This window comes from Oryzias latipes, chromosome 18 (genome assembly GCF_002234675.1).
Source record: "Oryzias latipes chromosome 18, ASM223467v1".
Classification (NCBI taxonomy): domain Eukaryota; kingdom Metazoa; phylum Chordata; class Actinopteri; order Beloniformes; family Adrianichthyidae; genus Oryzias; species Oryzias latipes.
Window position 1 is genome coordinate 11286827 of NC_019876.2, and position 23392 is coordinate 11310218.

Sequence of the window (23392 nt, forward strand, 5' to 3'; positions counted from 1 at the left end):
CTGTCCATACGGGGCCCATTTGCCCTGCTGGCTGTAAACCCCAAAAACAGGCCCCTTGGGAATTCTGACCCCTATTGCAGATTTTCTGTAATAGTAATGTCATCTATTAAAAGAAACACTGACTAACTCCCACCAAGTGAAGTCAATTCAGTCGCCAAAGGTACCATAGTAAAAATTATTACTCTGACAAATAGAATGACTAAGTAACAGCTGTTTATTTCTCTATAGAAGTCTATGGGATTTAGGCTTCCTGGGGTCGGCTGGTACTTCCTGTTTGAAACATGAAGGGGGAGGAGTCACTCACTCCAGTTCAGAATTAAAAAGGACGGAGATCACATCGAAAGCCAGGTTGCAGTGTGGAATCTCTTCTGAAAACACTATCATTTTAAATTAGCTTTCTGTAGTGAGGTTATGCTGAGTCAGCATCCAGGTTGGAGTTTCACTGAATCAGGCGTGTGCACGTTTACAATTTTCAGTGGGTTTCCTCAGTAGTGACAGCTGCTGATGTTTTCCGTCTGTTTGTGCTAAAACAACAACCAATGCTGACTATTAAAAATGGCCAAACGTACTGAATTTTCCCAGCATGCATTTAAACCCATGACTGCTAACTATTGGGTATCATTGGAAAGGTCACAAATAATCTTGTAGTACTTCCAGGATGCCTCTGAATGAGGGCAGCGTAGGATTTGCATTAATCAAATACCCCCTCCCCTTAAGAAAAATAACATTAATTCTCACAGATTAACCCTTAGAACTGGACTCTAAGGCTTAAAAGAATATGGACAAGTATATATTTTCTATTAGATAGTATACATTTTCCATTATATGAATCTGTTCACTGGAGTCATGGGAAAAGCTCAACTGTGGGATTCAGAGCGTGTCGACTTTATGCTATGTCCATACCGCGCTCTTAAATGCGCTTTTATCATGTGGTGTTCACACTGGACAGGGCAGGGAGGGGCTCCTTCTGACGTTTCCATTTCTACTGTTTTTGTAGTGCTTGTCTGCCGACCAGTGTCAAAGCCGTGTAGATCTGGCGCATCTCGCTCCAGGCTTTTTCTTTCCCAGCTCTATTCCAACAAATGAAAGACTTGGTGACACAAACGGCAATTATCAATCAACGGTTGGTCCTCGCTACCACATCCGAGTCCTGATTGGTCAAAGTTCAACCTGGTTTAACGTTGAACATACGTTTTCAATGGAAGCACGGTTTTTACGCAAGACCCCAAAAACGGTAACAGAAACGTGCAAATGTGAGAGTTTTAAATGAAAACCTAAAACATCCACTTAAATCGACTTTTCATCGGAAGCGGCTACTTGTTGCAGAGGGCGATGAGTACATAGCTTTACAGTTTAACTGGGTCTTGATTCAATCTGCCATTTTGGGGCATTTGGGGCAAATATTCGTGCTTCTATGGTGGGACTCTCCAGTGAAGGGGAGCAGCTCTGGTGTGGGATGTGATCTGATTTTATAAAACGTAATCCTCATGCAGCCAAGCCCCACAGATGGACTGTCCTGCTCCAGGGATGAGGTTTTTTTTTTTGGTGGGTGGGGTGGGGGGGTGGAGTGGACAATGAGATTCATCCTCGTCTGTCCGGTTAATAAGATAAAGAAAAAAATGAGTCTGGGCAAAAGAAAAAAACAATAAAAAAACAACAAACAGGAAGAAAAAAAACAAAGAGTGAAGTCTTTTGCGATGATGACATTGGGAAGGCAAAAGCAGAGCTGTAATCCTATTTTAATCGCAGTGGATTTATTAAACAGGAGCAGCAGGTTTAAATCTCAGCAGATTACACAGAAGGTCCAAGGAGACGTGGTGAGGGGACAGAAGGGGGGGACAGGTTGCATAATCAAGAGCACTCCAGGTGAGACCACTTCAGGTGATCCCTCAGCACAGAGTTGATGGTGTGGAGATGAGCAAAGCCCTTCATAATTATGCAAAACCATCAAGGGTTTATTGATATTTCCTTGGATTAACTTCTCAATTTAACACCAAGATGTGGCCTTTTAGAATAATTACTTTGGGCAAAAAAAGTAAGCCGGCCCGCAGATGTTCCTAATTATTGCGGTGTGTGTTTGGGTTGAATCTCATTTACCTTAGAAGGCGGCAACAAATCATCTTGGCACTCTCTGTGAAAGACTTTGATTTTCCAGGAGAATGAATTAATCCCAGGTCACCTCACATCTGGATTTAATCAGATCAGTCGGATGGTGTAGTTCATCCTTTTTACCCTCAAGGGTCAGCGTCTAGATTGGAAAAAAAAAAAAAAAAAAAAAAAAAAAAAAGCACATTGATATGTTTCTCAATTTAGGACGGAAAAATTATTTTAATATGAGGATATGTCTCTGAAAAATATATAAATAAAGAAACGATTACACCGATCTTTTTTTTACCCTGTGCCTAAACTAAGATTTAGCTTATTTTTTTTAAAGAAAATAAATAAAAATAAAAATCACACTTTCAGTATTCTAAATGATTCAGGTGAAACACAAAAGACAAGGTCGCCCTCTGGTGGTCGATTTTGGTAAGTGAATGTGCATGAATGACGTGGAGTCATTTTGACTAATTGTCCTAATAAATATTCCATGTTTGGCGCTCATTCTCCTAAGTTATTAAAGTTTTACTATAAAATAAATCAAAATGACTTGACTTTTTAACCATTGTAAATTTTTAAAGGATGTTTTTTTTTACACCTTCAGCAAAGTTGTCTGCAAGAACTGGCCCACACGTAGAAATAAAGACCACTTGAAAAACCATTATTCACTCTATACAATCATCTCATGTCTTAGGATAATTAAAATGACAGTTTACACTCTAAATTATCCAAAATATTGTTTTCGATTCGGTGTAAATCACTCAAAGCATGTAATAAACGTTTGTGTCCAGCAGGGGGCAGCCGTTTAATTGAGCCGCACGTAGAGGCTGTAAACTTTGACATCGGGCTTCCTCCTTCCTTTTCCGGTTACGGCTAAAACAGGTATGGCGGCCCCTGCTTTCCTCAATACAATTATTTTATATCGACTGTAATCCTCTGTTTAAAGAGGTGATCTGCTCGATTTGACCAAAATACTCGATTTATAACACGTCAGAGAGTATATTATCGCTATAATTTCGAGTGTTATCTTGTTTGGAATACCATTTTTAGGCTTACTCCGAGTCACGATAAGGCCGCTTTAACTTTCCTTAATGGAGTCACGAAAAATGTTAAATGTTGTTAAACTGCTCTTGTAAGAATAGTAAATGCCATTAGTGTGTCGCAGAAGATTAATTTAGTTGCTGTTTTTGTATCAGCGTTTGTATTTACATGGAACATGACGCGGTCTAACGGTTAAACGGTGCTAGCATGCTAATGGTAGACTATTATTTTCTTGCAGCTCCAAGATGGTGCAGCGCCTGACATACCGCCGTAGGTTGTCCTACAACACCGCGTCTAACAAAACCAGACTGTAAGTCAGAATTATAACAAGTGTCTGTGCCATGTTTAAGGAAAAGTACTGGCAGCATCCTCAGTAAAGAAACCCACCTGACTTCCTACGACCATAACGTTGACCCCCCCCCCCCCCATGCCTGCAGCTCCCGAACACCTGGTAACCGCATCGTCTACCTGTATACTAAGAAGGTTGGCAAAGCCCCCAAGTCAGCGTGTGGCATCTGCCCAGGAAGACTGCGTGGGGTAAGAAGATCGATTGCAATCCTCATGGTGGTCCCCTTTGAAGCAGGAGTAGTGATCTTTTATTTTGAAAATCAAACGATTACACCGCAGTCCTGGCATTTAAAATGGCTTTAATTAGTTAATTGATTGGTGGTTATTGTGGTGAGTGGTTTCAAGCTCTTTCTCATGTGGATCTGTGGTGATCCAACTTTATTAATCATTCTACAATCCCACATTTAGTACTAATGTTTGAATGTGAGGTTGGAATAATAAAGAAATCTATTCTTAGCTGTTGCATTGATTAACTTTTAAAATACAGTGGTGGGTCACCCTGAGAGTCTCATTGAAGACCTGATAACAATAAACAAAAAGTGTTTTTAAATTGTTATATCAGTCTTTGTTTTATAAATCAAAGTCAGATGTTTGCAAGTAAAAACAACATTTTGCAATTTGAGACATTAAATGGAGAAATTGATTGAGAAACCTTAAGATTCTATTAAATTGTATATAAGTTTAAATACAGTTCTGACGGCAGAATAGAAGGCAATGATTTACAGGTCATTCCTAATAAATGGCTTCTTAACGTTTGTAGTTTTATTTTTTTGTAGAAATTCTGCCAAACTAAGATAATTGAATACATTTAAAATTTAATTTGGCTCTACGTATGTTTAGTCTTCAGCAAGATTTGCCTTTTTCTTTACCATTTTGACTGCTTTCATACATTCGTAAGTGATAATATTGGTTAAAAAAATAGTGAAAGATGTAACACTCGTAAGGTTTATCACTGATGGACAGTTCACTGGAATACTGTTCTATACATTGTAAATGTAATGTAATCCCTGAATGTCATCTTTCATTGAACTAAGTTTTAACATTTAAAAGCAGCAGATACACATCATTTGTTGCTCTTTGTAACAGTAAAAGTTTTACATAGTTTGCACTTTCTTTGTTTGTAAAATTAAAATCAAAACGTAGCTTGCACTTTAAATAATAAATACTACTAATACTGAGATTAGAGTTTGTTGCTCCGTTACTTCCTGGTATATTTGGGGGGCTTTAAATGAGAGTACCACCACATAAACAGGAGAGCAGATGCACAGCTGTTTTAGTTATTTAGTTATTTGTTTTTATTGTAGACTTGTCTCTTTTCTTGTTTCTATTGTAAGCATACATAATAAAGCCATTATTATGGGTTAAAACCTTTTTATATTACTAGTGATTTAAGGTGAACAGTAAGTAATGGGAACTTCAAATACAATTTAAGCACAAAGAAAATGGCAAATTGGTTTTATTTGTCAAAACACTTAAATGTCTTGAATTGATTTCTGTATTTCATGCAATAGAATTGCACTAAATAAAGCTTTTAGTGAGTCAGATTTTCTTTTTTTTTTTTTTTTGGGATTCTAGTAGAAAAATCTTTTGAACTGACTTGAAGAGTTTGTAATCCACTTTTTCATATCTACTCTGCATTATGTCTGCTGGAAGTGGGAGCTTATATTAAATCATTTGTGTGGTTAATCAGCTAATATTACATTTGCTTATACAGGTTTCCCTCGTTTATCAGGGTTAGGTTCTACCCATAACCCAGAATGAAATGTGTGAAACAGGATTTCAGATGTTTTAAGGCTGTGAATCTCCTCACTGCACACTTTCTACACTTTTCTCATGTTTGTCTTATTTCAACTCTCAAAGTTCAAATAAGTCCATTTTTCTAGAATGAAAACAGAAGATTTGTGTAAATGTGGCAAACTGAACATGACTGATGAGGTCTCCAGCCAATCAGGATGCAGAACAGACCACGCTGTTTAAAAATCAAAAATAGCAAGAGATTGCAAAAGGTTAAAAATTATGAGGGAACAATGGTCAGCATTTTGTTTAACAAGCTCATCGTGATGAAAAGCTAATTATTCATTTGCTTGTGTTAACATTGTTGTTATCTTCCTGTTGTGTTACAGATCCGGGCTGTTAGACCTCAGGTTCTGATGAGGCTCTCCAAGACCAAGAAGCACGTTAGCAGGGCTTATGGGGGATCCATGTGCGCCAAGTGTGTGCGTGACAGGTAAGAGGTGTCTGCAGCCGTCCCCTGTAAACTGAGGAGATTTAGCAAGAAATTAATGTGATTATTAGTCAATTGTGTGTGAAATGGGGAGGTTTTGTGCCGGCTTTTTTAGTTAGCCGTGTAAATGTGCTTTTTTGATGTGGTAAATCTCTATTGCTGAAAAAGACGGCATATTAATGAATGTGGGTTTGTTGTCTTGATAGGATCAAGCGTGCGTTCCTGATTGAAGAGCAGAAGATTGTCGTGAAGGTGCTGAAGGCACAGGCACAGAGCCAAAAGCTGAAATAAAGTGTATTTGTACTGCCACAATAAAACAACCTGAAATGAGATTCTCTGTGTGACTGATATGTTCATGTTTTTACTTCATGATGCGATACATCTGCTACTTAAAACAAGCATTTATCATTTTAAGATGTGGTACAATTGATTGTGTTTGAAGCTGAGTTTTATGTATTTATTCAGGATATTTATTCTAAAATGTTATCTTTGGAACAAAGTCATGTTTTAGCAGCAAAGACATTTCTATACAGAGGCTTTGTTCTTGAAAATGGTTATGAGAGAAATAAGAGGAAATGCAGGTGAGCAGACCTCTTAAAAAATGGTGACACTCATTTTAAACGGTGTTGAATGAGATGTCACAAAAAGATGTCTAGCTAATCTAAAGCTTAAGTAGACGTATTAGAAATCATGAGTGATTTAAATTGAGAAAAGGCTAAAGTACTGATCAGTAACCCTTGTGCTATCCTTGGCACTTTAACATTGGGAGTTGGGTCATCTAGACCCACTACACAGTGCGCTGAACCTTTTTTCTTCAATGATTTGTGATCTTCACTGGTGTCCATGGATTACATGAAATCTTTCCACCTTTATCCACCTTTGTCATGGTAGGGAGAACACGTCAATGTAAAGGTGGGGTCATCTAAGATAGCACAAGGATTAATACTGTATAATACAATTAAAGGTAGAATTCATCTTTTATACCAAATTAATGCTGTTTAAAGACATGCTCATTTAAAGTGAACACAAGAAGCTTGTGGGTTTCTTTGTTTTTTGCCACAAAGAAAAGGTACAGTATTATTTTTTTTAAATGTTTTATCATTCGATGTACACACAAAAAATTGGTCTGATTTGAAAATATTTATAATCACAAAATTGTAAATATTCCAAAATAACTTTTTGGATTTTTGATTACATGGTTTGTCCGAAAGGTTTTTTTTATTATTCGATTTTTGGGGGTGAAATCCATTTTTACAATTGTAAACGGTTTTGCCCATTGTATTGTATTAAGTTAGCAATAAAGTTTGCTGGAGGAGAAAAAAAGAGTAATAAATGTAGAATAAAATATCTAAAATATTTTTTATACTGACTTTTTGAAACAAAACCCCGACATAGTTTTAATTCTTAGCAATAATTAAAAATAAAAAAGTGAAAATAAACCTGTATAAAGTGTACTTCCGGGACACGTCAACTAAGTCATCGCGTAGATCGACGTCAGCGTACGTGTCCGTTTGCGCCGCTGTGGCAGGAAATTTCTTGTGAAAGTATTATGGAGACTTTATTCAGTGTTCCGTTTGCTGTGCTGGAGTGTCCGAACGTTAAGCTGAAGAAGCCGTCATGGCTGCACATGCCGTCGGCCATGACCGTGTACGCGGTGGTCATCGTGTCCTACTTTCTCATAACGGGAGGTTGGTGCTCTGTTTTTAAGCTAACGTCGAAGCTAAGCGGCTAACTCGTCTGTTTAGCGTGAACGCTCACTGTCGCTAAATTAAAGTAGTTTTGTTTTACTGCTCCGGTCCAGTTACAAATAAAAAGCACAAATGCAGATATTTTGACTGCGTTCTGTTCATTAAGAAAGTGTTAAATTATTTAGAGATTAATTCCATTTGCTTAATTCTTAATGACGTCTGTTTCTTAAATTTCTTCTTCTCATTCAACAGGAATAATCTATGACGTCATTGTAGAACCACCAAGTGTAGGTTCAATGACTGATGAACATGGACACCAGCGGCCAGTCGCCTTTTTGGCATACAGGTTTGATTTCTCCGAGTCCAGCCAAAAACATATGAGCGAGGGGAGTAGGCAGTGAAAAGCTAACTTATTGTTGTTGTTTTCGTTCTCAGAGTGAATGGGCAGTACATTATGGAAGGACTGGCTTCCAGTTTCCTCTTCACAATGGGAGGTCTGGGATTTATAATCCTGGATCGCTCCAACGCACCCAACATTCCCAAACTGAACCGCTTCCTGCTGCTCTTCATCGGGTTCGTCAGTGTCCTCCTCAGCTTCTTCATGGCCAGAGTGTTCATGCGCATGAAGCTGCCGTGAGTTTTTTCCTGTTGAATTTTGAAAGACCCACTCTGGTGAAAATCGTGTTTTGAAACGTGCCCTTGTGGCATTTTTGTGATGTGTAAAGAAAATTTAGCTCAAAACTGCATTTTTAAGAATTTCTTTACCTAAATCGCTGTGATTCAGGAGCAGACGGAAAAATGTCGTTTGTAGAAGAGCGTGTTTGTGATGTAAAGAATAGGGGCCGGCCACAAGCTGCTCCACTCCATTCTGATGCATCCACTGGTAGACAAATAGATCCATGTGGTTTTCCTCCACCGAGCTGGCATCTTGCAAATTCTGTAATGTTGCTCACCATTTTTGTTGTTGGGCTGTGAGGGGCTGTAAGCTAGCGGTAGTGAGCATAAACGAAGGGATGATGGGAATTGAAGGCAGGTTTACGCCATGCCGACAGTCCCGCCCACAACTCAGGTGAATTTCCAATGAACTACTGCTGCTCTCCAGAAACTCTGTTCTAGAAAAACCACACCGGTTTTTGATTTTTGGCTAAAAGCGGCATCATCAAAATGAAAAGAGCGCTGGGAACGCTTTGAAAATCCAGCTTGCTGTTGCTGGGAGCTCAGACCAGGCAGCTTGTGGCCCACCCAGCAAATACACTCTTCAAATGGCTTTTTTATTTTCGTCTGCTTCGGATTCACAACAATTTGGATAAGGAAATACTCAGATATGCAATTTAAAGCTTAATTTTTTTTTACACATGTCCTCCATCAGAAAAATTTCACAAAACAATTTAAAAACACCATTTTCATTGTAGTAGGTCTTTAGAGTTTTGCATTTATAAAATAAAAACATGTTGGAATTTGTAGTTTTTCTCTCCTGTCGACAGTTTAATTCTTCTGCTTTAATCAATCGCTCAAGTTTGATAAAGAAATGTTTTGTTTTTTCAGAGGATACCTCATGGGCTAAGACCACAAACAGAAGCGATGAAGAAGTTGGCGTCCTACATGTAACGTGTTTCCAAATCAGAAATAATGGAAGGAACCGCCAGCACTGAGCCCGGTCTAGAAACTGGACTGAACTACAGCGACCGCGCTGACTTCCTCTCTGTTAGTGTTGTTAGGCTGTGCAGAAATCTATAACCCTCACCGTTTGTTCATGCTGATTTGTGTTACCACTTGTCGTATGTTTTGACCAACCTAAAGCGTTAACTGCAAATGAAAAATGCAGAATAAGGAACGGAAAAGTAAGTTACATTAATTCTAAGGAGTCTTTAACGCAAAATGAGGCATCTACAGATCATCCAGATTCACATTTAGCAGTAAAGTTTAGGTCCACAGATTTTGTATGGAACAAATTGAGTTAACGGAGTCCTTGAACCTTTCGCAATTTGTTTTCTACTAGATTGTGAAATAAAATTCTTTTCACAAAATGTTTTTTTTGCAATAAGGTAATTCTCTGCATTACCTTATTACCTGCATTATCTTCACAGCAGTTACTGTTTCTAATTGAAAATAGGACATTACCGAACAAGGACTTTATTGCTTTAAGCGTTGTAATGATGTTTTATTTCCACAAGGTGGTGCTGTTGGTCTACAAAAGGAACTGATTCTGCACTTTAGAGTTTGAAAAGCAAATCAAATCTAATCGTTAACATCTTCCTCATGGATCCTGATTGAAGTATTGGGGCCACCATAAAAGAAAAAAAAAACGGTCAAAATTTTTCAGGAATAAAGTAACACAATAATGAGAAAATGTTGACATTTTTCTGAGAATGGGGTCAAGGTGATCATTGACGTGTTATTCCTACCATGACAAAGGTGGAAAGATTTCATGTAATCCATGGACACCAGTGAAGATCACAAATCATTGAAGAAAAAAGGTTCAGAGCACTGTCTAGTGGGTCTAGATGACCCAACTCCCAATGTTAAAGTGCCTGGGATAGCACAAGGGCTACTAGAAAAATTTACAATAAAATTAAAAAATAAAATTTCTTAATTTATGATTTATGAGTAAAGTTTTTGGAAAGTAAAGATGTAAGTTAATGAAAATAAAGTTGTAACATTTAGAGAGAAAAAACAGATTCAATGAATTTTCTAACATTACATAAAAAGCTAAATGTAACATTTTATTTTAGAAAAAGTATGAGTTTTATCTTGTGAAATTACAACTTTTTGAAGCATAAAGTGACAACTTTAGTCCCATAAATTCTTTAGTTTTCTTTTTTTTTTTCAAAGTTTTGGGCTACGACTTAATCCTCCTAATTCTCATGATTCTCTTGATGGTAACTTTTCTCATAATTCTGTCACTTTGTTCTTACTTTCCAGTGCTGGTTACTGCTGTAAACTGAGCATCTCTCTGGTCCCACTGGATGTTTTTTTTTTCCAACATGTTCCGACGTAATACAAAGTTCTAATATCCCTCCAAACTTCTTCACGATGAAAGCACTAGACCCTTGTGCTATCCTAGGCACTATTACCATTGGGAGTTGGGTCATCTAGACCCACTAGACAGTGCTCTGAACCTTTTTTCTTCAATGATTTGTGATCTTCACTGGTGTCCATGGATTACATGAAATCTTTCCACCTTTATCCACCTTTGTCATGGTAGGAAGAACACGTCAATGGTGATCTTGACCCCATAGGATAACTCAAGGGTTAAGTATGTTTACATTTCTTGAACATAAAATGCCATTATGTGGCATGATGTAACGCACAGAGAGCCAGCTTGAGTTTGCATGCAAAAAAAACAACCAGGAGTCATGAAGTGGTGAGTTTTCAGAGACATTTCAAGAACATTGTACGAAGTCAAAAACACCTCAGTGCTAACCTTGCATTATAACCCATTTTTATTCATAAAATCCTGTCAATTCTTGGATAATTTAAGTTCATCTCCAATTTGGGGACAACATTTGAGAAGAAATAAAATGCAAACATTTTTTCTTTGAAAAAGGGGGGTAAATCCATAACACTTTACTTGTTCATGTAGTAAAATACAAATATATGATCATAGTGTTTCAGGCTAATTATTGCATAATATTGCTGTAAACATAGTAATGTAGTTCAAAGTTTAAAGTGTCTGCAAAAGCCCCTTCTCTCCATGGGTTTTAAATGATTCATGTCATAATAGTTAGCATCTCTTCACAGGCATCAGTGTGTTTTGAGTCGTTTGCTGGGATGTGGAGTTCCTTGATTTGTTTTTATGACATCACTACGATGCTGACCGTTTTCATCAGCTGATACCTGCTGAAAGCAAGAAAAAGAAAAGAAAAAACCCAAAACATTTAACGGAATATTCAGCATCTGAGATGCAGCAAAGTTTGATTTGATTTGATTTTTGATTTATAATGGTTTATTTCAAGCAATCAAAACAGGAATAATGCACAAAACAATACAATCAGAGACATATCAAACTTAGGATACTTAGAGAAAGTCAAACCTACCTTTGGTTTTGGATTTCCTCCATTCACTGTGTTGTTTATCTTTAAACCCAATGCGTTTTCCAGCTCTGAAAGGCAAACACGCAACAAAACACAGAGCTCACAAGACGAAAACCAGAGCAACACAACCGCATCTGGAACCCACCGACACCGACTGATACCTGTCAGAATGAGGTCCATCTTCTCCACCACCAGGTCTGCGTCCTCGGTGGTGAAGCACAGGGGGGGCTTGAACTTTAACACGTTACGGTGCGGCCCGTCTGCACTGAGGAGGATGAACTGCTCCTTCAGCCTGAGACGGTAAAGGAACAAATAAAAGTTCAGAACTCGTGTTCCAAAATGAAGGACGAAAAATGCCCTTCTGGAGAAAAAAAGGGGGTTTTAACGTGTTCTTGTAGAATTTTTCTCATGATGAAGGACATCTATAAAATAAACTAAGCTCAAAAGTGCATTTCTTAGTATTTCTTTAAATCCTTGTCAATCAGGAGCAGATCAAAACATGCTGGAAGAAACATATTTTTATGGAACAGACTAAAGAATCATTTCCACTAGACTGGTCATCTGGGACGTCACTGGGTTTTGCACAGTAAAAAATAAAGTCTGTAGTCTATTGACCAGAGTTTACTTTGTTCAACTCAACAACATCCCTAAAGAGCAATTATGGGAGACAAAGTAATGCTACAAGCACTGTTGAACAACCACAAAGCAAAACAAGAGCCTAAACGTGGGCGGCTTTGAGCTCTAATCAAATCTAAAATTGCTGTTTAAAAAAACAAACAAACTCATCAGCGCCTTCAGAGTTTTCCTGAATTCCACAAGAACAGTGACAGATGTGAAAATGGTTCACAACCCAGAATGTATATCCATGATTTTAGGAGTTAAGTTGCACTTTTGACATTGCTTCCTTCTGCAACCTGCCTCCAGTAGTCTTTGCAGTAGTTTGTTAGTTTTTATTTATTTATGTGATGGTTTAATACTTCAAACATGTCCTTTTACCTTCTTAATGACACAGTGGCTTTTACTCTCTTATTTATTTATTTAAACTTAAATCTACATTTTTTACTAAAGTATCTTGTGCAAATAACTGACCTTTTTATTATGTATATATAGTTTTTTGCACTGACATTGTGAGAGCTTTTTATCTCTTTGTACGTGTGGAGAGTGACAATCATGGCATTCTATCCTATTCTATTCTATTCTAGAAGGTGTCATGCTGAAGATATTCCTTCAAACTTTAACGAAGTCAAAAGTTAGTCTTTACTTTAAGAACGACCTTTTTAATAAACAGAAAATTTGTTATTTCATATATAAGCCTCTAACAAAGAAAAATAAAGGAAAACTGTTTGTAGTAAGAAGACTTTTGGCGCACCTGGGGCCTGTTTCAGAAAGGAGGTTCAACCAACTCTGAGGTTAAACTTGAACTTAAACTTGAGAGATTAACAATTCTGAGTTTTCTGTTTCAGAGAAGCTGATCGGAGTTAGGTCAATCAATTCTGAGTGGACTGATTCGGAGTTAAGCGTGCGCACCGCGACTATAACAAGCCATTATCAATGGAGCGCAGATATTACGAGTCACCATGGCAACCGTGGAAAAAAAGGGGTCTGCATATTTTTCGCCAGCTGAACTTGACGTGCTGCTGCAGAGTTACAGTGAATATGAGCACATATTCCGGAAGAAAAGCAACACCGCTGCATCTGCAAAACAGAGACAGTTAGCGTGGGAAAACATAGCTGCTCAAGTTAATGCCTAAGTTTGCATTTAAATCATTGTCATAAAATATTGGCTGTAATAACTTTTTAAATAGCGTACGGTGTGAAATAAAAAATGGCGATATTTAGGTGTACTTTTGAAGTGTTTTTCCTGGTGTAATTGCATGAAATGCTGCACAGTGTGGGGGAAAACCTGGGGGAAAAATGCATTTAACGTCGGTAATGTTTAGAGGAATTTTTTGTTAACCTTCCCCTCTTGCAAACGTTGGTCAGTTTAATATTAATACATTCAATTGTGTTTTTAAAAGTGACCTTATGTCTACCCTTGTATTGATCAAGTGGTATATATGGGATTAAGAAAGTAAGCAGTGCTAGCAAATTGTGTTTCCAAAAAGTAATTGTTACATTAATCTAATTCAATGTCCCTGATTTCATTTTCATGTAGATGCAATAATCCTGCAGGAATTAAAAGAACATGGCAGCAGCTAAAAATGAAGTATAAAAACATAATTCAATCAGGTCAAATTTGAGCATGTCATGGAGGTAGGCTTTGTTGACAATATTTGACATATGAAACATCTACATAGCAATGCATATCTAATGTTGTTTTCATTGTATGTATGTAATTGACTGCAACGAAAAACGGTAACGCTCAAACAAAAACGTATGGGGAAATGCCAAAAAATCGAGTCTAGGTCTCAAAATCCTCGCACGACGTAAATGTAATTCTCTACGAATTAATGCAGCCTCCTCGTCTATTGGGTCCTCCAAAAAAGGACAAGCCATTCTTGTCACTTGTCTCTGTGCGACTGAAATTTGGGCAATGAAGGTTAAAGCGAAAAATACCGCTTCGTCTTTAAAAAGGGGAGGGGACCGGCAGAAACCTTGAGTTTAAAGAATAAAACCTGCTCCTGACCAGGTTAGGTTCACAGCATAAGTAACCATGGATACAGACTCCGAGTAGAAGTTACCTCTCTTTCAGAAACGGGTTTGACTTACTCTGCTTTCTCCGGTTTAACAAACCTCCCATTTTGAAACGGAAAACCCAGGGTTTCCCTGATTTCAGGGTTAACGCACTCAGAGTTTACACTTAACCTCCTTTCTGAAACAGGCCCCTGAACTCACCTGTAGATGACTTCCTGTGCCTCTGCTGTAGCTGGACTGAGCGTCAGCCTGTCCGTCACAAGCTCCACCCCAATGAAGAGACCATGCCCCCTGCAGAACAATGTTTAATCACTGTCACAAGCATTTCTAAACATTTCTAAACCATTATTTGTACCAACTCTATTTATATTCTTCTTCGTCATTTCTCAGGCAAACCTTGAAAAAAAACTAGAATTAGATTTTATTTTCTGTGTTTAAAAAGATGTTATCTAGGAATAACTTTGACGGTCAAAAATGCATCTTAATAATTTTCAGTTTAACAAAAAAATGATGTGCGAACATAAGTCATGTTGAGTGTATATAAACAATGTATGGTGATAGAGAGCGAGGGCTCCCTCTAGTGGACACAGAGGAGCAATTCACAAAAATGAGGCTTCTTAGCTACAGCAGCAAGCTCTGTATGCTGTGTTCTCTGCTGTTTTTTATTTATTTACCAGAAAACATCAAACCTTAAAGAGTGAAACTGCGTTTTTCTATTGTTGTCAGAAGAAAAACAAATCATTCCTGTAACTAAACATGCTTAAGTTACAAGAAATATTTTGTAAAATATTGATGCTAATTTTTAAGAAGAAACAGGAGTTTCAAAGAGTCACACTTTTATTTTTGGAAAATCCTTGGAATGATAAAAAAAAAACAATTTCAGACAGATTTAGACAGCATGGCACTAATTTAGACTGATTTCAAACTAATTTTAGACCAATTTTGTACGAATCCATGACATCAAATTAGACTGGTTTCAATCAGATCCATGACACAAATTTAGACCGATTTCAGACTAATTTTTAGACCAGTTTTAGAAAAATCCATGGCAAAAAATTGTATCTGACTCCAGACTGATTTTAGACTGGTTTCAGACAGATGCATGACATAAGTTTATACTGATTTTAGACTAATTCTTGACCAGTTTTAGCCAGTTTGTGGCATACATTTGGATTCAGATTGATTTTAGGTCAGATTTAAATAGAAGTGTGACAAATTTTGTCAGATTTTATGCCGTCTTCAGAATAGTTTTAGACGGATCCATGACAGAACTTTTGATCAGTTCGAAATCAGTCCAAATTTGTGTCATGGATCTGCCAAAAACAGGTCTAAAATCAGTCAAAAAACGTTTTTATTACAACGCTTACGTTCCAAACTTACAAATCACACAAAACAAAACGGATCATCTCCATGAAACCCACTGCAAATGCTTCCCTTTCATCACTCAGCTCCATGTAAATCTGCCTGGCCCTCAACAGTCTGGATGAAATGCTCGGTCCCTGTTCTTACCTGATATCCCCAATCAGTGGGTGCTCGTCTTTCAGCTTCCACAGCAGATTGCAGAGATACTGACCCACTCGAAGAGCTTTCTCCTGCAGATTCTCTTTTTCAATCACGTCCAGCACGGCCAGACCGATGGCGCAGGACACCGGGTTCCCGCCAAACTGAAAATAGCATTTTCAGCACACATGGGTGAGGACTCTTATTTTTTTAACCCTTGTGCTATCCTAGGCACTTTAACATTGGGGGTTGGGTCATCTAGACCCACTAGACAGTGCTCTGAACCTTTGTTCTTCAATGATTTGTGATCTTCACTGGTGTCCATGGATTACCTGAAATCTTTCCACCTTTATCCACCTTTGTCATGGTAGGGAGAACACGTCAAAGTAAGGGTGGGGTCATAGGATAGCTCAAGGGTTAACCCATCTCTGTGGCAAAGCCTTCTGCATTGAGGCTTGATTCATTATCTTAGTATCTCTTAACTCTCATGTAAATCTATTATTTGTTGTAAAAAAAATCTACAAAAAACAAAACTAAAATCATCTCCTAAAGATGTGAAAAACTGTTCTACAAATATAGACGACGACATTGTGTCTGGGATAAATTTAGGTTAAGTGACTTCAGGGGACGAGATGACACGCCTCCTGCAGGTTTCCATGGAAACATCCTTTTAATCTTAATAGCTATTACAAAATCTCTTTGTTTCATGTTTCTTACTCGAGAACCGCAGACTCACTGTATTGAAATACTCCATTCCAGAAGACATGAAGGCCTCCGCCACCGCTCTGGTTGTGACCACACACGACATGGGGTGCCCGTTGCCGATGGGCTTTCCCATGGTGACGATGTCTGGCACAAAGTCTTCTCCCTGAAGCTGGAAGGCCCAGAAGTGAGATCCGACGCGGCCAAAGCCCACCTGAACCTCATCGGCAATAAAAACGCCTCCCGCTTTGCGGACGTGCCTGTCGAAGGTAGATACGTGAGAATTCAGTCGCAAACACAAGAGGACTCTGGTGATGGCCCATAATCCTTGTGGTTTTCTTTCACACTGAGCTCTTGAGACTGGGACAAAAGACCCAAAGCATCCCATAGTTCCAGCTGCTCGGTAGGGTTTAAAAAAACCTCTAACCAGAAGAAGAGAAATATGAATCTTCTTGCTTTTGTATTATGGATTCATTCTGGCAGCTTTTTTTGTAACAAAATGAACTTTTTTCTTGATCTTCTAAATTTATTTTGACTTTTCAAGACAGAAAAATCAGTGTGAGAAGTTATGCTGTGCTTAGAGAAGATGCCTACAAAGGAAATTTGATCCTGTTTTTGTAGATTGATTTAAAGGTCAGTAAGACCAAACAGAACCAGTTAGCTGGTCTGCTAAGTGCAGCTACTCTCTGTTAAGGCACATCCATGAGCTGCTGTCATCATTCTGAGCAATTCAAAGGGGACCAACACATAGTTTTACACTCAAGTGACCAACAATTCACTGGTTTTCTCACTGCATAAAGGTCATGCTGGAGTCTTTACAGAGCAGTTGCTTTACAGCACTGTAAAAAAAGATGTTATTTAGTTTTGCAATTGATAAGTTAAAAGAAAAACACCCAAAAGCAAAACTGTCTGCCAAACCAAACAGTAGATCACATTTAGAAAAAAAATTAATAAAAAAAACATTGATACTTCCCCAATGCAATAAGAAGCAGGAAAAAAAACATTTTTAGTTTATTTAGTCTTGGATGGGATTGTTAAAGGGTAGTTTCTAATCCTGTGTACGGTGTTCCCTTGTTTAGCACAGGAGTTTTGTTCTGATAATAATCTGCGATAGGTGAAATCTGTGAAGTAGGATTACAGATTATTTAAGGCTGTAAAATTCCTCACAACACACTTTCTACACTTCTCTCAGACAAACATCAACATTTTCACATTTTTCTCTCTCGTTTAAAAGTTTGTAGAAATATAAGTCCAGTTTTATAGAACGAAGACAAAATTCTGATTGCGTTTGCAGATTTACGTAGATTTGGCCAACTGAACGCATTCTGGCACTGCCGGTCTACAGCCAATCAGGATGCAGAACACATTACACTGTTAGGAAAAAGGAAAATTCACGAGACAGTAAACGATGAACCACGACACAATGCGGACACGTTGCACTTCTGTTGTGATTTTCAGTGCTAGCAGCAGAGGATCTTGGGTACGTACTCGGCCACTTGCTGGAAGTAACCCACGGGGGGGATGACCTGACCCCCACAGCTCTGCAATGACTCAGCAATAAAAGCAGCAATCTGCACAACAGAACACACAACATCAGGTCAATGAATTGGAAACACAACAAATGTCACAGCAATTTTCCTCAACTACAAAAACCTTTCTTTTATTTAAAAATGTGTATTATAAATATGATAATAGTGCATGATTTTTAAGTCATTTGAATCCAGATGAATGTGTACCTAAACCTAATATTTTCATTTCTTTGTGATCATCACAAAGGACAGCAATCCCACACATTGTGTACCTTGCCTCCTTTCTTGTGGACTTGCTCTATAATGTCTTTGACTTCGTCTGCATACGCTCTGGCTGGGTCAGCGTGGTCTGCCCGGTATTTGCCCCTGTACACATCAGGGCTGGGGGCCTGCAGGGAATCCAAATCAACGATCAAAATCCAAATCATGTGAAAAAGAGAGATTATCACCTTTCTTTTACATTTCAGGAAAGAAAAAAAAACATTTGGTTGTTATACTTAAAAACAGAAGCACTTACATGTCTGTGATGAAATAACTTGTTTCACTCAACTATTTTACACAGGAAGATACATTTGAGAGGTTTTACTGCAGGGTCACACAGTGTGATGTGGGCTTGAATAAAACATCAGTAAATCTCAGACTCTATGGGCTTCAGGATGATCAAGTTCAGAACTTTTGAATCTTTAGTGAGACAAAGATTGAGGTTTGGATAGATGACCAGGTAAAATTGTTTGTCTAAAAACAACCAAAAGTTAATAAACTGTATCTGATCAAACCACAACATGTTCTTAAAGATCAACTTCCGATGGAAAATTGTGTTTTTACTGTTTTTAACATGTTCTTGAAGCATTTTTCTCACGACGGAGGAAATTTACAAAGAAAATTGAGCTCAAAGTTGCATTTCTCCGTATTTCTATTATTCAAGTCGATGAAAAACTGCAGTATTTGGGAGGCCGAAATATGGGCAGGTCACCAACTTCCTGCTCTGCTCCATTCTGATGCATCCACTTGCAGACAAATGATTCCATTTCAGTCTTTGTTCTCCCCGTTTGAATCTGGCTCAAAACTGTTCACTGTTTTTGCTGCACCAGTAATGTCAGTTTGGGGTTGTGAGGGGCTGTAAGCCAGCAGGAGAGAATGTAAACAGAGAGCTCTCAGTTACGGGTGACAAGTAGGGTGGGGGCAGGGTTGCTCCACGCCAACAGTCACGCCCACAATTGAAATGTGAATTTTTATTTTTTATTTTGGCTAAACAGGCCACAATAATAATTAAAGGACCTCTGGGAACACGTTTAAAATACATCAGAACATGATCAGAGTGGTAACTCATTCGTACAGACAAACATTAAATTTCAATTTACTTTTTATCTTTTTTTATACATCTACAGCGGAACCTTGAAAGTACTGTCAAAGTATTAGGGGATCCAATAACTTCAGTTTGGCAGCTGAAATTACAAGACAAAAATCCACCAAACTGCAACTAATTTGAAGAAAAGGCCAAATTGAGGAATATAAAAGCGATAAGCTGCTTAATTTCAGAGTCATCAACGTTTTTCTGTTTTGGTTAAGTGATTCTGCACTTAGATTAACATTTTATTGAAGCATTAAAATCAGGAACATTCAGTTTCACATAGTTACAAACCCATAAATGTTTCAAAATATAGATAATTATTGCTGTTCTATATACAGTAACATGCATTTAGCTGCTCTTTCAGTTTGGAATTTGTTTTTTGTTGGGAGATTTAGGAGCTTTATTGTCTCACGAACATTTAAATTTCTGTCTCTATTTTTCTTTTGTTCAGTTAATTAAAAAAGAAAAAAACAGGCATCATTCATTTCTCCATCTCTATTTGCTGTAGTCGTGTGCTGTTCACTCACCAACCTGCCTAAAACCCAGCAGAGCAAAGTTGAGTCATGGTGTTATGATAGTGTGCACACAGGTGGACTGGGGGAGAAAAAACACACTTACCACGTGGACAAATTGACTCTGCTCTGTGCCTGACAGCTGCTGGAACTTATAGGGACTGATGTTGATGAGGGACGATACGTGACCGTGGTATGCGCTGCCAACACAAAATTCCCCGATAACCTTTATGTAGCAAATTCAACATTGGAGCGACAGATTTTGCCGTATCAGTTTGTAAAGTCGTCATATCCTACTTTTCCAAAGTGATAATATCTTTGTGTCCTGTGTGCTGCCACGCCAGTCGGAGGGCCAGGTCATTGGCTTCGGAGCTGGAAGGGTAAGGGTTACCGCGAGTTACTCAGTCACCACAAAACACACATGTGAAGCCAAATCACTTGTACGTCAGACTTTGTTTTTTTTGTGCCAAAAAGACTTACTTATAATTCTTAAAAATATGCAGATGAAATTGACTGGTTACTTTATGAATGAGGAGTCCTCAGTTCCTTTGCACAGTGTGGTTTTAACAATCTCCTGGTGTACTTTTGCAAAAGATTTTTTTTGAGCTTTACAGAAACCAATCTTGATAATAACAGCATGGAGTAAAGTGTGTATGGATCCTTATCATAATTGCCCCGAACCGGGTAACTTCTGTTCAACTGCAATACTGTAACAAGTCAATAAGTAACTGGGTAAAAGGGACAGTAGGTAAATAGAGCTTTTAGGAAGCTGCTATTGCAAGTTTTTATCTGCAGGTTTTTACTCTACCCAGGAACTATGATCTACAATTAACTGTCAGTCAGTAAGTTTCCTGTATTTTGAGATTGATGGCTTGCCATAGTTTTGTACCAGATCACAATTGTTTTTTTTTGGTGGAAAGTTGTCTTCTAAGCTCCGTAAAAAGACACTGAGATTTATTAAGATGTGAAACTTTTACCTTTGGTACATATACACGTTATTCTTTTCTAAGATGCTTGCAAAAACAGACTGGTGTGAAATAAAAACAGGGAATATTTTCACGACCTGTTTTTCTAGTTTTCTAGTGAGAAGTGCTCAGTAAGTTGTCTTTGTACCCTGAATTGACGAAGTAGCAGACGGAGAGCTTGTCTGGCAGCGTCGCCTGCAGCTTTTTTGCATAAAGTACCAGGTTGTCATGTAAGAATCGCGTGTTGGTGTTAAGGAGTTCCATCTGCTGAGAAGCGGCTTTCACCACCTCTGGGTGACAGTGGCCCACTGAGGAATCCAAAGACAGACAAATCATGACACATTCTCTGTCCTTTATACCTTTAAATTTAGGAAAGTTCTTGCCTCCAAATACCTACCATGGGCGACATTGTTGATGCAGTCCAAATACCGCTGCCCTTTTTCATTAAACATGTATTGGCCTTTTGCTCGGACAATCTTAAGAGGGTCATGGCTGAAGAAAATCTTACAGGAAGGTCTGAGGAGAAATTGAATTAAAAATAAAACATTTCTTTTGTTGAATTGCCCACATTTAGCACTCTGTCATTGAAGACATAAAATGTGAATCCTAAACATGTTAAACTGTAATCTTAAGAAATTATTGTTTTTTTTTATACTGGGTCACAAATAAAACTGTAGCTAAATCAAGTGCATGTAAAGTTACACATAAAGTACAAAGTGTCAGAGTCAGTCTGAGGGAGAAGGTTGTGGATGCAATAATTAAGAAATAGTCACAAGAATTTGTGATCAGATTTAATTTGGATTAGACTCCAAGGCTTAATTTGTTTCCTTACCCAATGTGCTTCTTCCTCAGGTCGATGGTGCTGTTCTTGTCCAATTCTCCTGCAGACATGTTGTCTCACAGCTGAAAACTTTACCCCATCAGCTGCTGCAGCGCGAGTCTGACTTTATACGCGCGTGCGAGGGCGCGACAGGCGCGCGGCTCACCGGAGCTGTCACTTTGTATGGAAAGCCGGACATGCCCAAAAAAATAAAATAAAAGGATAATTACATAACAAAGAATAAAAACAAATAAACAAAATATATCTTAGACATACCCCGACCCCAAAAAAGTATGAATTAATCACAGGTATTAAAAAAAATCATAACATGCATATGAAACAAAATAAAAAAGAATATTTTACAATAAATGAATAAAAAAATAAAAATCTTTGTGCAGTAAAAAAAAGAAAGAACACATTTAAGATTTAAATGTAATAACATGTTAGCTATTGGTATATTATTGTGAAGGCAAAGTATTTCTATAATATCATAATATCATATTCTATTTAAAATCAAATCAAATATTTATAAACTGATTTTAATATATTTATAACACAAAGTGCTTTACATAATAAAACAAATACCCCCCCCCCCCCACTTAAGTACACTGTAAGTACTGTACTGTAAAAGAAAGCGTTACCATAAAAGGGTAAAACCCAACACACACTACATAATGAAACATAAATCATGCATGAAACGCAAAGTAGATTTCTGACTTCATACTGAAGTGGGGAAGCGATATTTTGGGGACCTGTCCACACCAGTCACCACCACACTCATGCTCACAGAGGGAACACCCCCCCCCCCCCCCCCGATCAATTCAAGGAGTGAAAGATCCCACTGCAACAACCCTGTTTACTGGGGAGGCTTAATCACAGGTGTGGACAATATATCATGATCAATTTTAATTTGGATTAGACTCCAAGGCTTAATCCGTTTCCTTACCCAATGAGCTTCTTCTTCCTCAGGCCGACAGCGTTCTTGTCTAATTATCCTGCAGAGGATCCACATATATCAGAATTGATAGCTCAGTACTCAAATGCATTCATGAAAATCTGCTTTTTTTAGGTAAAATTGAAAATAATTAGCCTATAGTAGCACCTAGATCAGTGTTTTTCAACCAGTGTGCCGTGGGATATTACCCATTTTCACTGATCTAAAAACATTTACCATCTCCAGGATATCAAAGAGGCCCTGAAAAAACACTGAATTGTTAGGAATATGAAAGATCATAAAATACTTTTTTCTTTGTGTTTATTTGATTCTATTAAAGACATTTGATAAGAAAAGACAGTACAGCTACTTAGCTGCAGCTACAGCTGTTTTCTCAAAAGTTCCGCCCCTTTAACTGTCTTCACCAATCATTCTTGGAGGCTTAATCACACGTCATCAGTCTGACCAATCAGAGGTGGAAGTCTTAACTTCCTTGTTCTGATTCTACTACCGGTAATAAAGTCTCTCAGTTCCAACGAAAATACCAGCGAAAGCTCATCTGTAGTGGTGTAGCTTTCCACAGAATCCGGTGTCAGACCGTGGAAAAAGTGAACAAAACAATGAAGCTCAGAGACGCGAGTCTGTCTGCGATCGCGACAGTTTCGCACTACATCTCCCATGATGCATAAAGCTAAAGTGACAGCGTCTCAGCGTACAATGAGTCTTCCCTGTTAAACGTCTTGAAACCACAACGAACACACATCAAACAGTTTTTGACCCATAACTGTAGTTACTACCATATCTCTAACATGTAAAAATAAAAATGTAATAATATTTTTTTTTGTATTTGCCTCTGTATTTACCTTTGCAAAACCCAAGGATACTGTGCGGAATAAAAGTAAAACAAGCAGATAAAGCAAAAAGCATTGATAAACATTGGTTATACTATGGTCCGGGTGAATACTTGATTCTGATTGGCTGCTGGGTTTGCATTAAAAAAGGATAACACACAG

At 38.0% G+C, this 23392-nt stretch overlaps 4 protein-coding genes across 6 annotated transcripts in view; 2 read left to right on the forward strand and 2 right to left on the reverse strand.

The window, feature by feature from the left end:
• The window catches only part of slc24a2 (solute carrier family 24 member 2), a 76963-nt gene extending 74705 nt beyond the window's left edge, over positions 1-2258 (reverse strand). Inside the window, exon 1 of the mRNA XM_020711596.2 lies at positions 2098-2258. The gene's annotated coding sequence lies outside the window, so the exon portion shown is untranslated. The remainder of the gene's footprint in view (positions 1-2097) is intronic.
• A 643-nt stretch (positions 2259-2901) lies between these two features.
• rpl34 (ribosomal protein L34) lies at positions 2902-6042 on the forward strand. 2 transcript variants are annotated; one of them, XM_020711601.2, is made up of 5 exons: positions 2902-2979; positions 3377-3448; positions 3576-3675; positions 5610-5713; positions 5917-6042. In XM_020711601.2, the coding sequence occupies exons 2-5, from the start codon at positions 3384-3386 to the stop codon at positions 5999-6001; spliced, it is 354 nt and encodes a 117-aa protein (XP_020567260.1). In that variant the 5' UTR covers positions 2902-2979; positions 3377-3383; the 3' UTR covers positions 6002-6042. The 2 variants fall into 2 exon arrangements, with proteins under 2 accessions (XP_020567260.1, XP_023821551.1); XM_023965783.1 differs by lacking the exon at positions 2902-2979 and adding an exon at positions 2985-3045.
• A 1142-nt stretch (positions 6043-7184) lies between these two features.
• Positions 7185-9425, forward strand: ostc (oligosaccharyltransferase complex non-catalytic subunit). Its single transcript, XM_004079675.4, has 4 exons — positions 7185-7398; positions 7651-7744; positions 7834-8031; positions 8944-9425. The coding sequence occupies exons 1-4, from the start codon at positions 7260-7262 to the stop codon at positions 8960-8962; spliced, it is 450 nt and encodes a 149-aa protein (XP_004079723.1). The 5' UTR covers positions 7185-7259; the 3' UTR covers positions 8963-9425.
• A 1393-nt stretch (positions 9426-10818) lies between these two features.
• On the reverse strand, positions 10819-21593 carry etnppl (ethanolamine-phosphate phospho-lyase). 2 transcript variants are annotated; one of them, XM_011487380.2, is made up of 13 exons: positions 21458-21593; positions 21023-21141; positions 20774-20933; positions 19958-20032; positions 19767-19860; positions 18070-18186; positions 17757-17839; positions 16303-16528; positions 15576-15730; positions 14268-14357; positions 11594-11724; positions 11436-11500; positions 10819-11235 (listed from the first exon to the last, which is right to left on the reverse strand). In XM_011487380.2, the coding sequence occupies exons 1-13, from the start codon at positions 21514-21516 to the stop codon at positions 11143-11145; spliced, it is 1467 nt and encodes a 488-aa protein (XP_011485682.1). In that variant the 5' UTR covers positions 21517-21593; the 3' UTR covers positions 10819-11142. The 2 variants fall into 2 exon arrangements, with proteins under 2 accessions (XP_011485682.1, XP_004079724.1); XM_004079676.3 differs by having other exon boundaries at positions 10819-11238.
• Positions 21594-23392: the final 1799 nt, after the last annotated feature.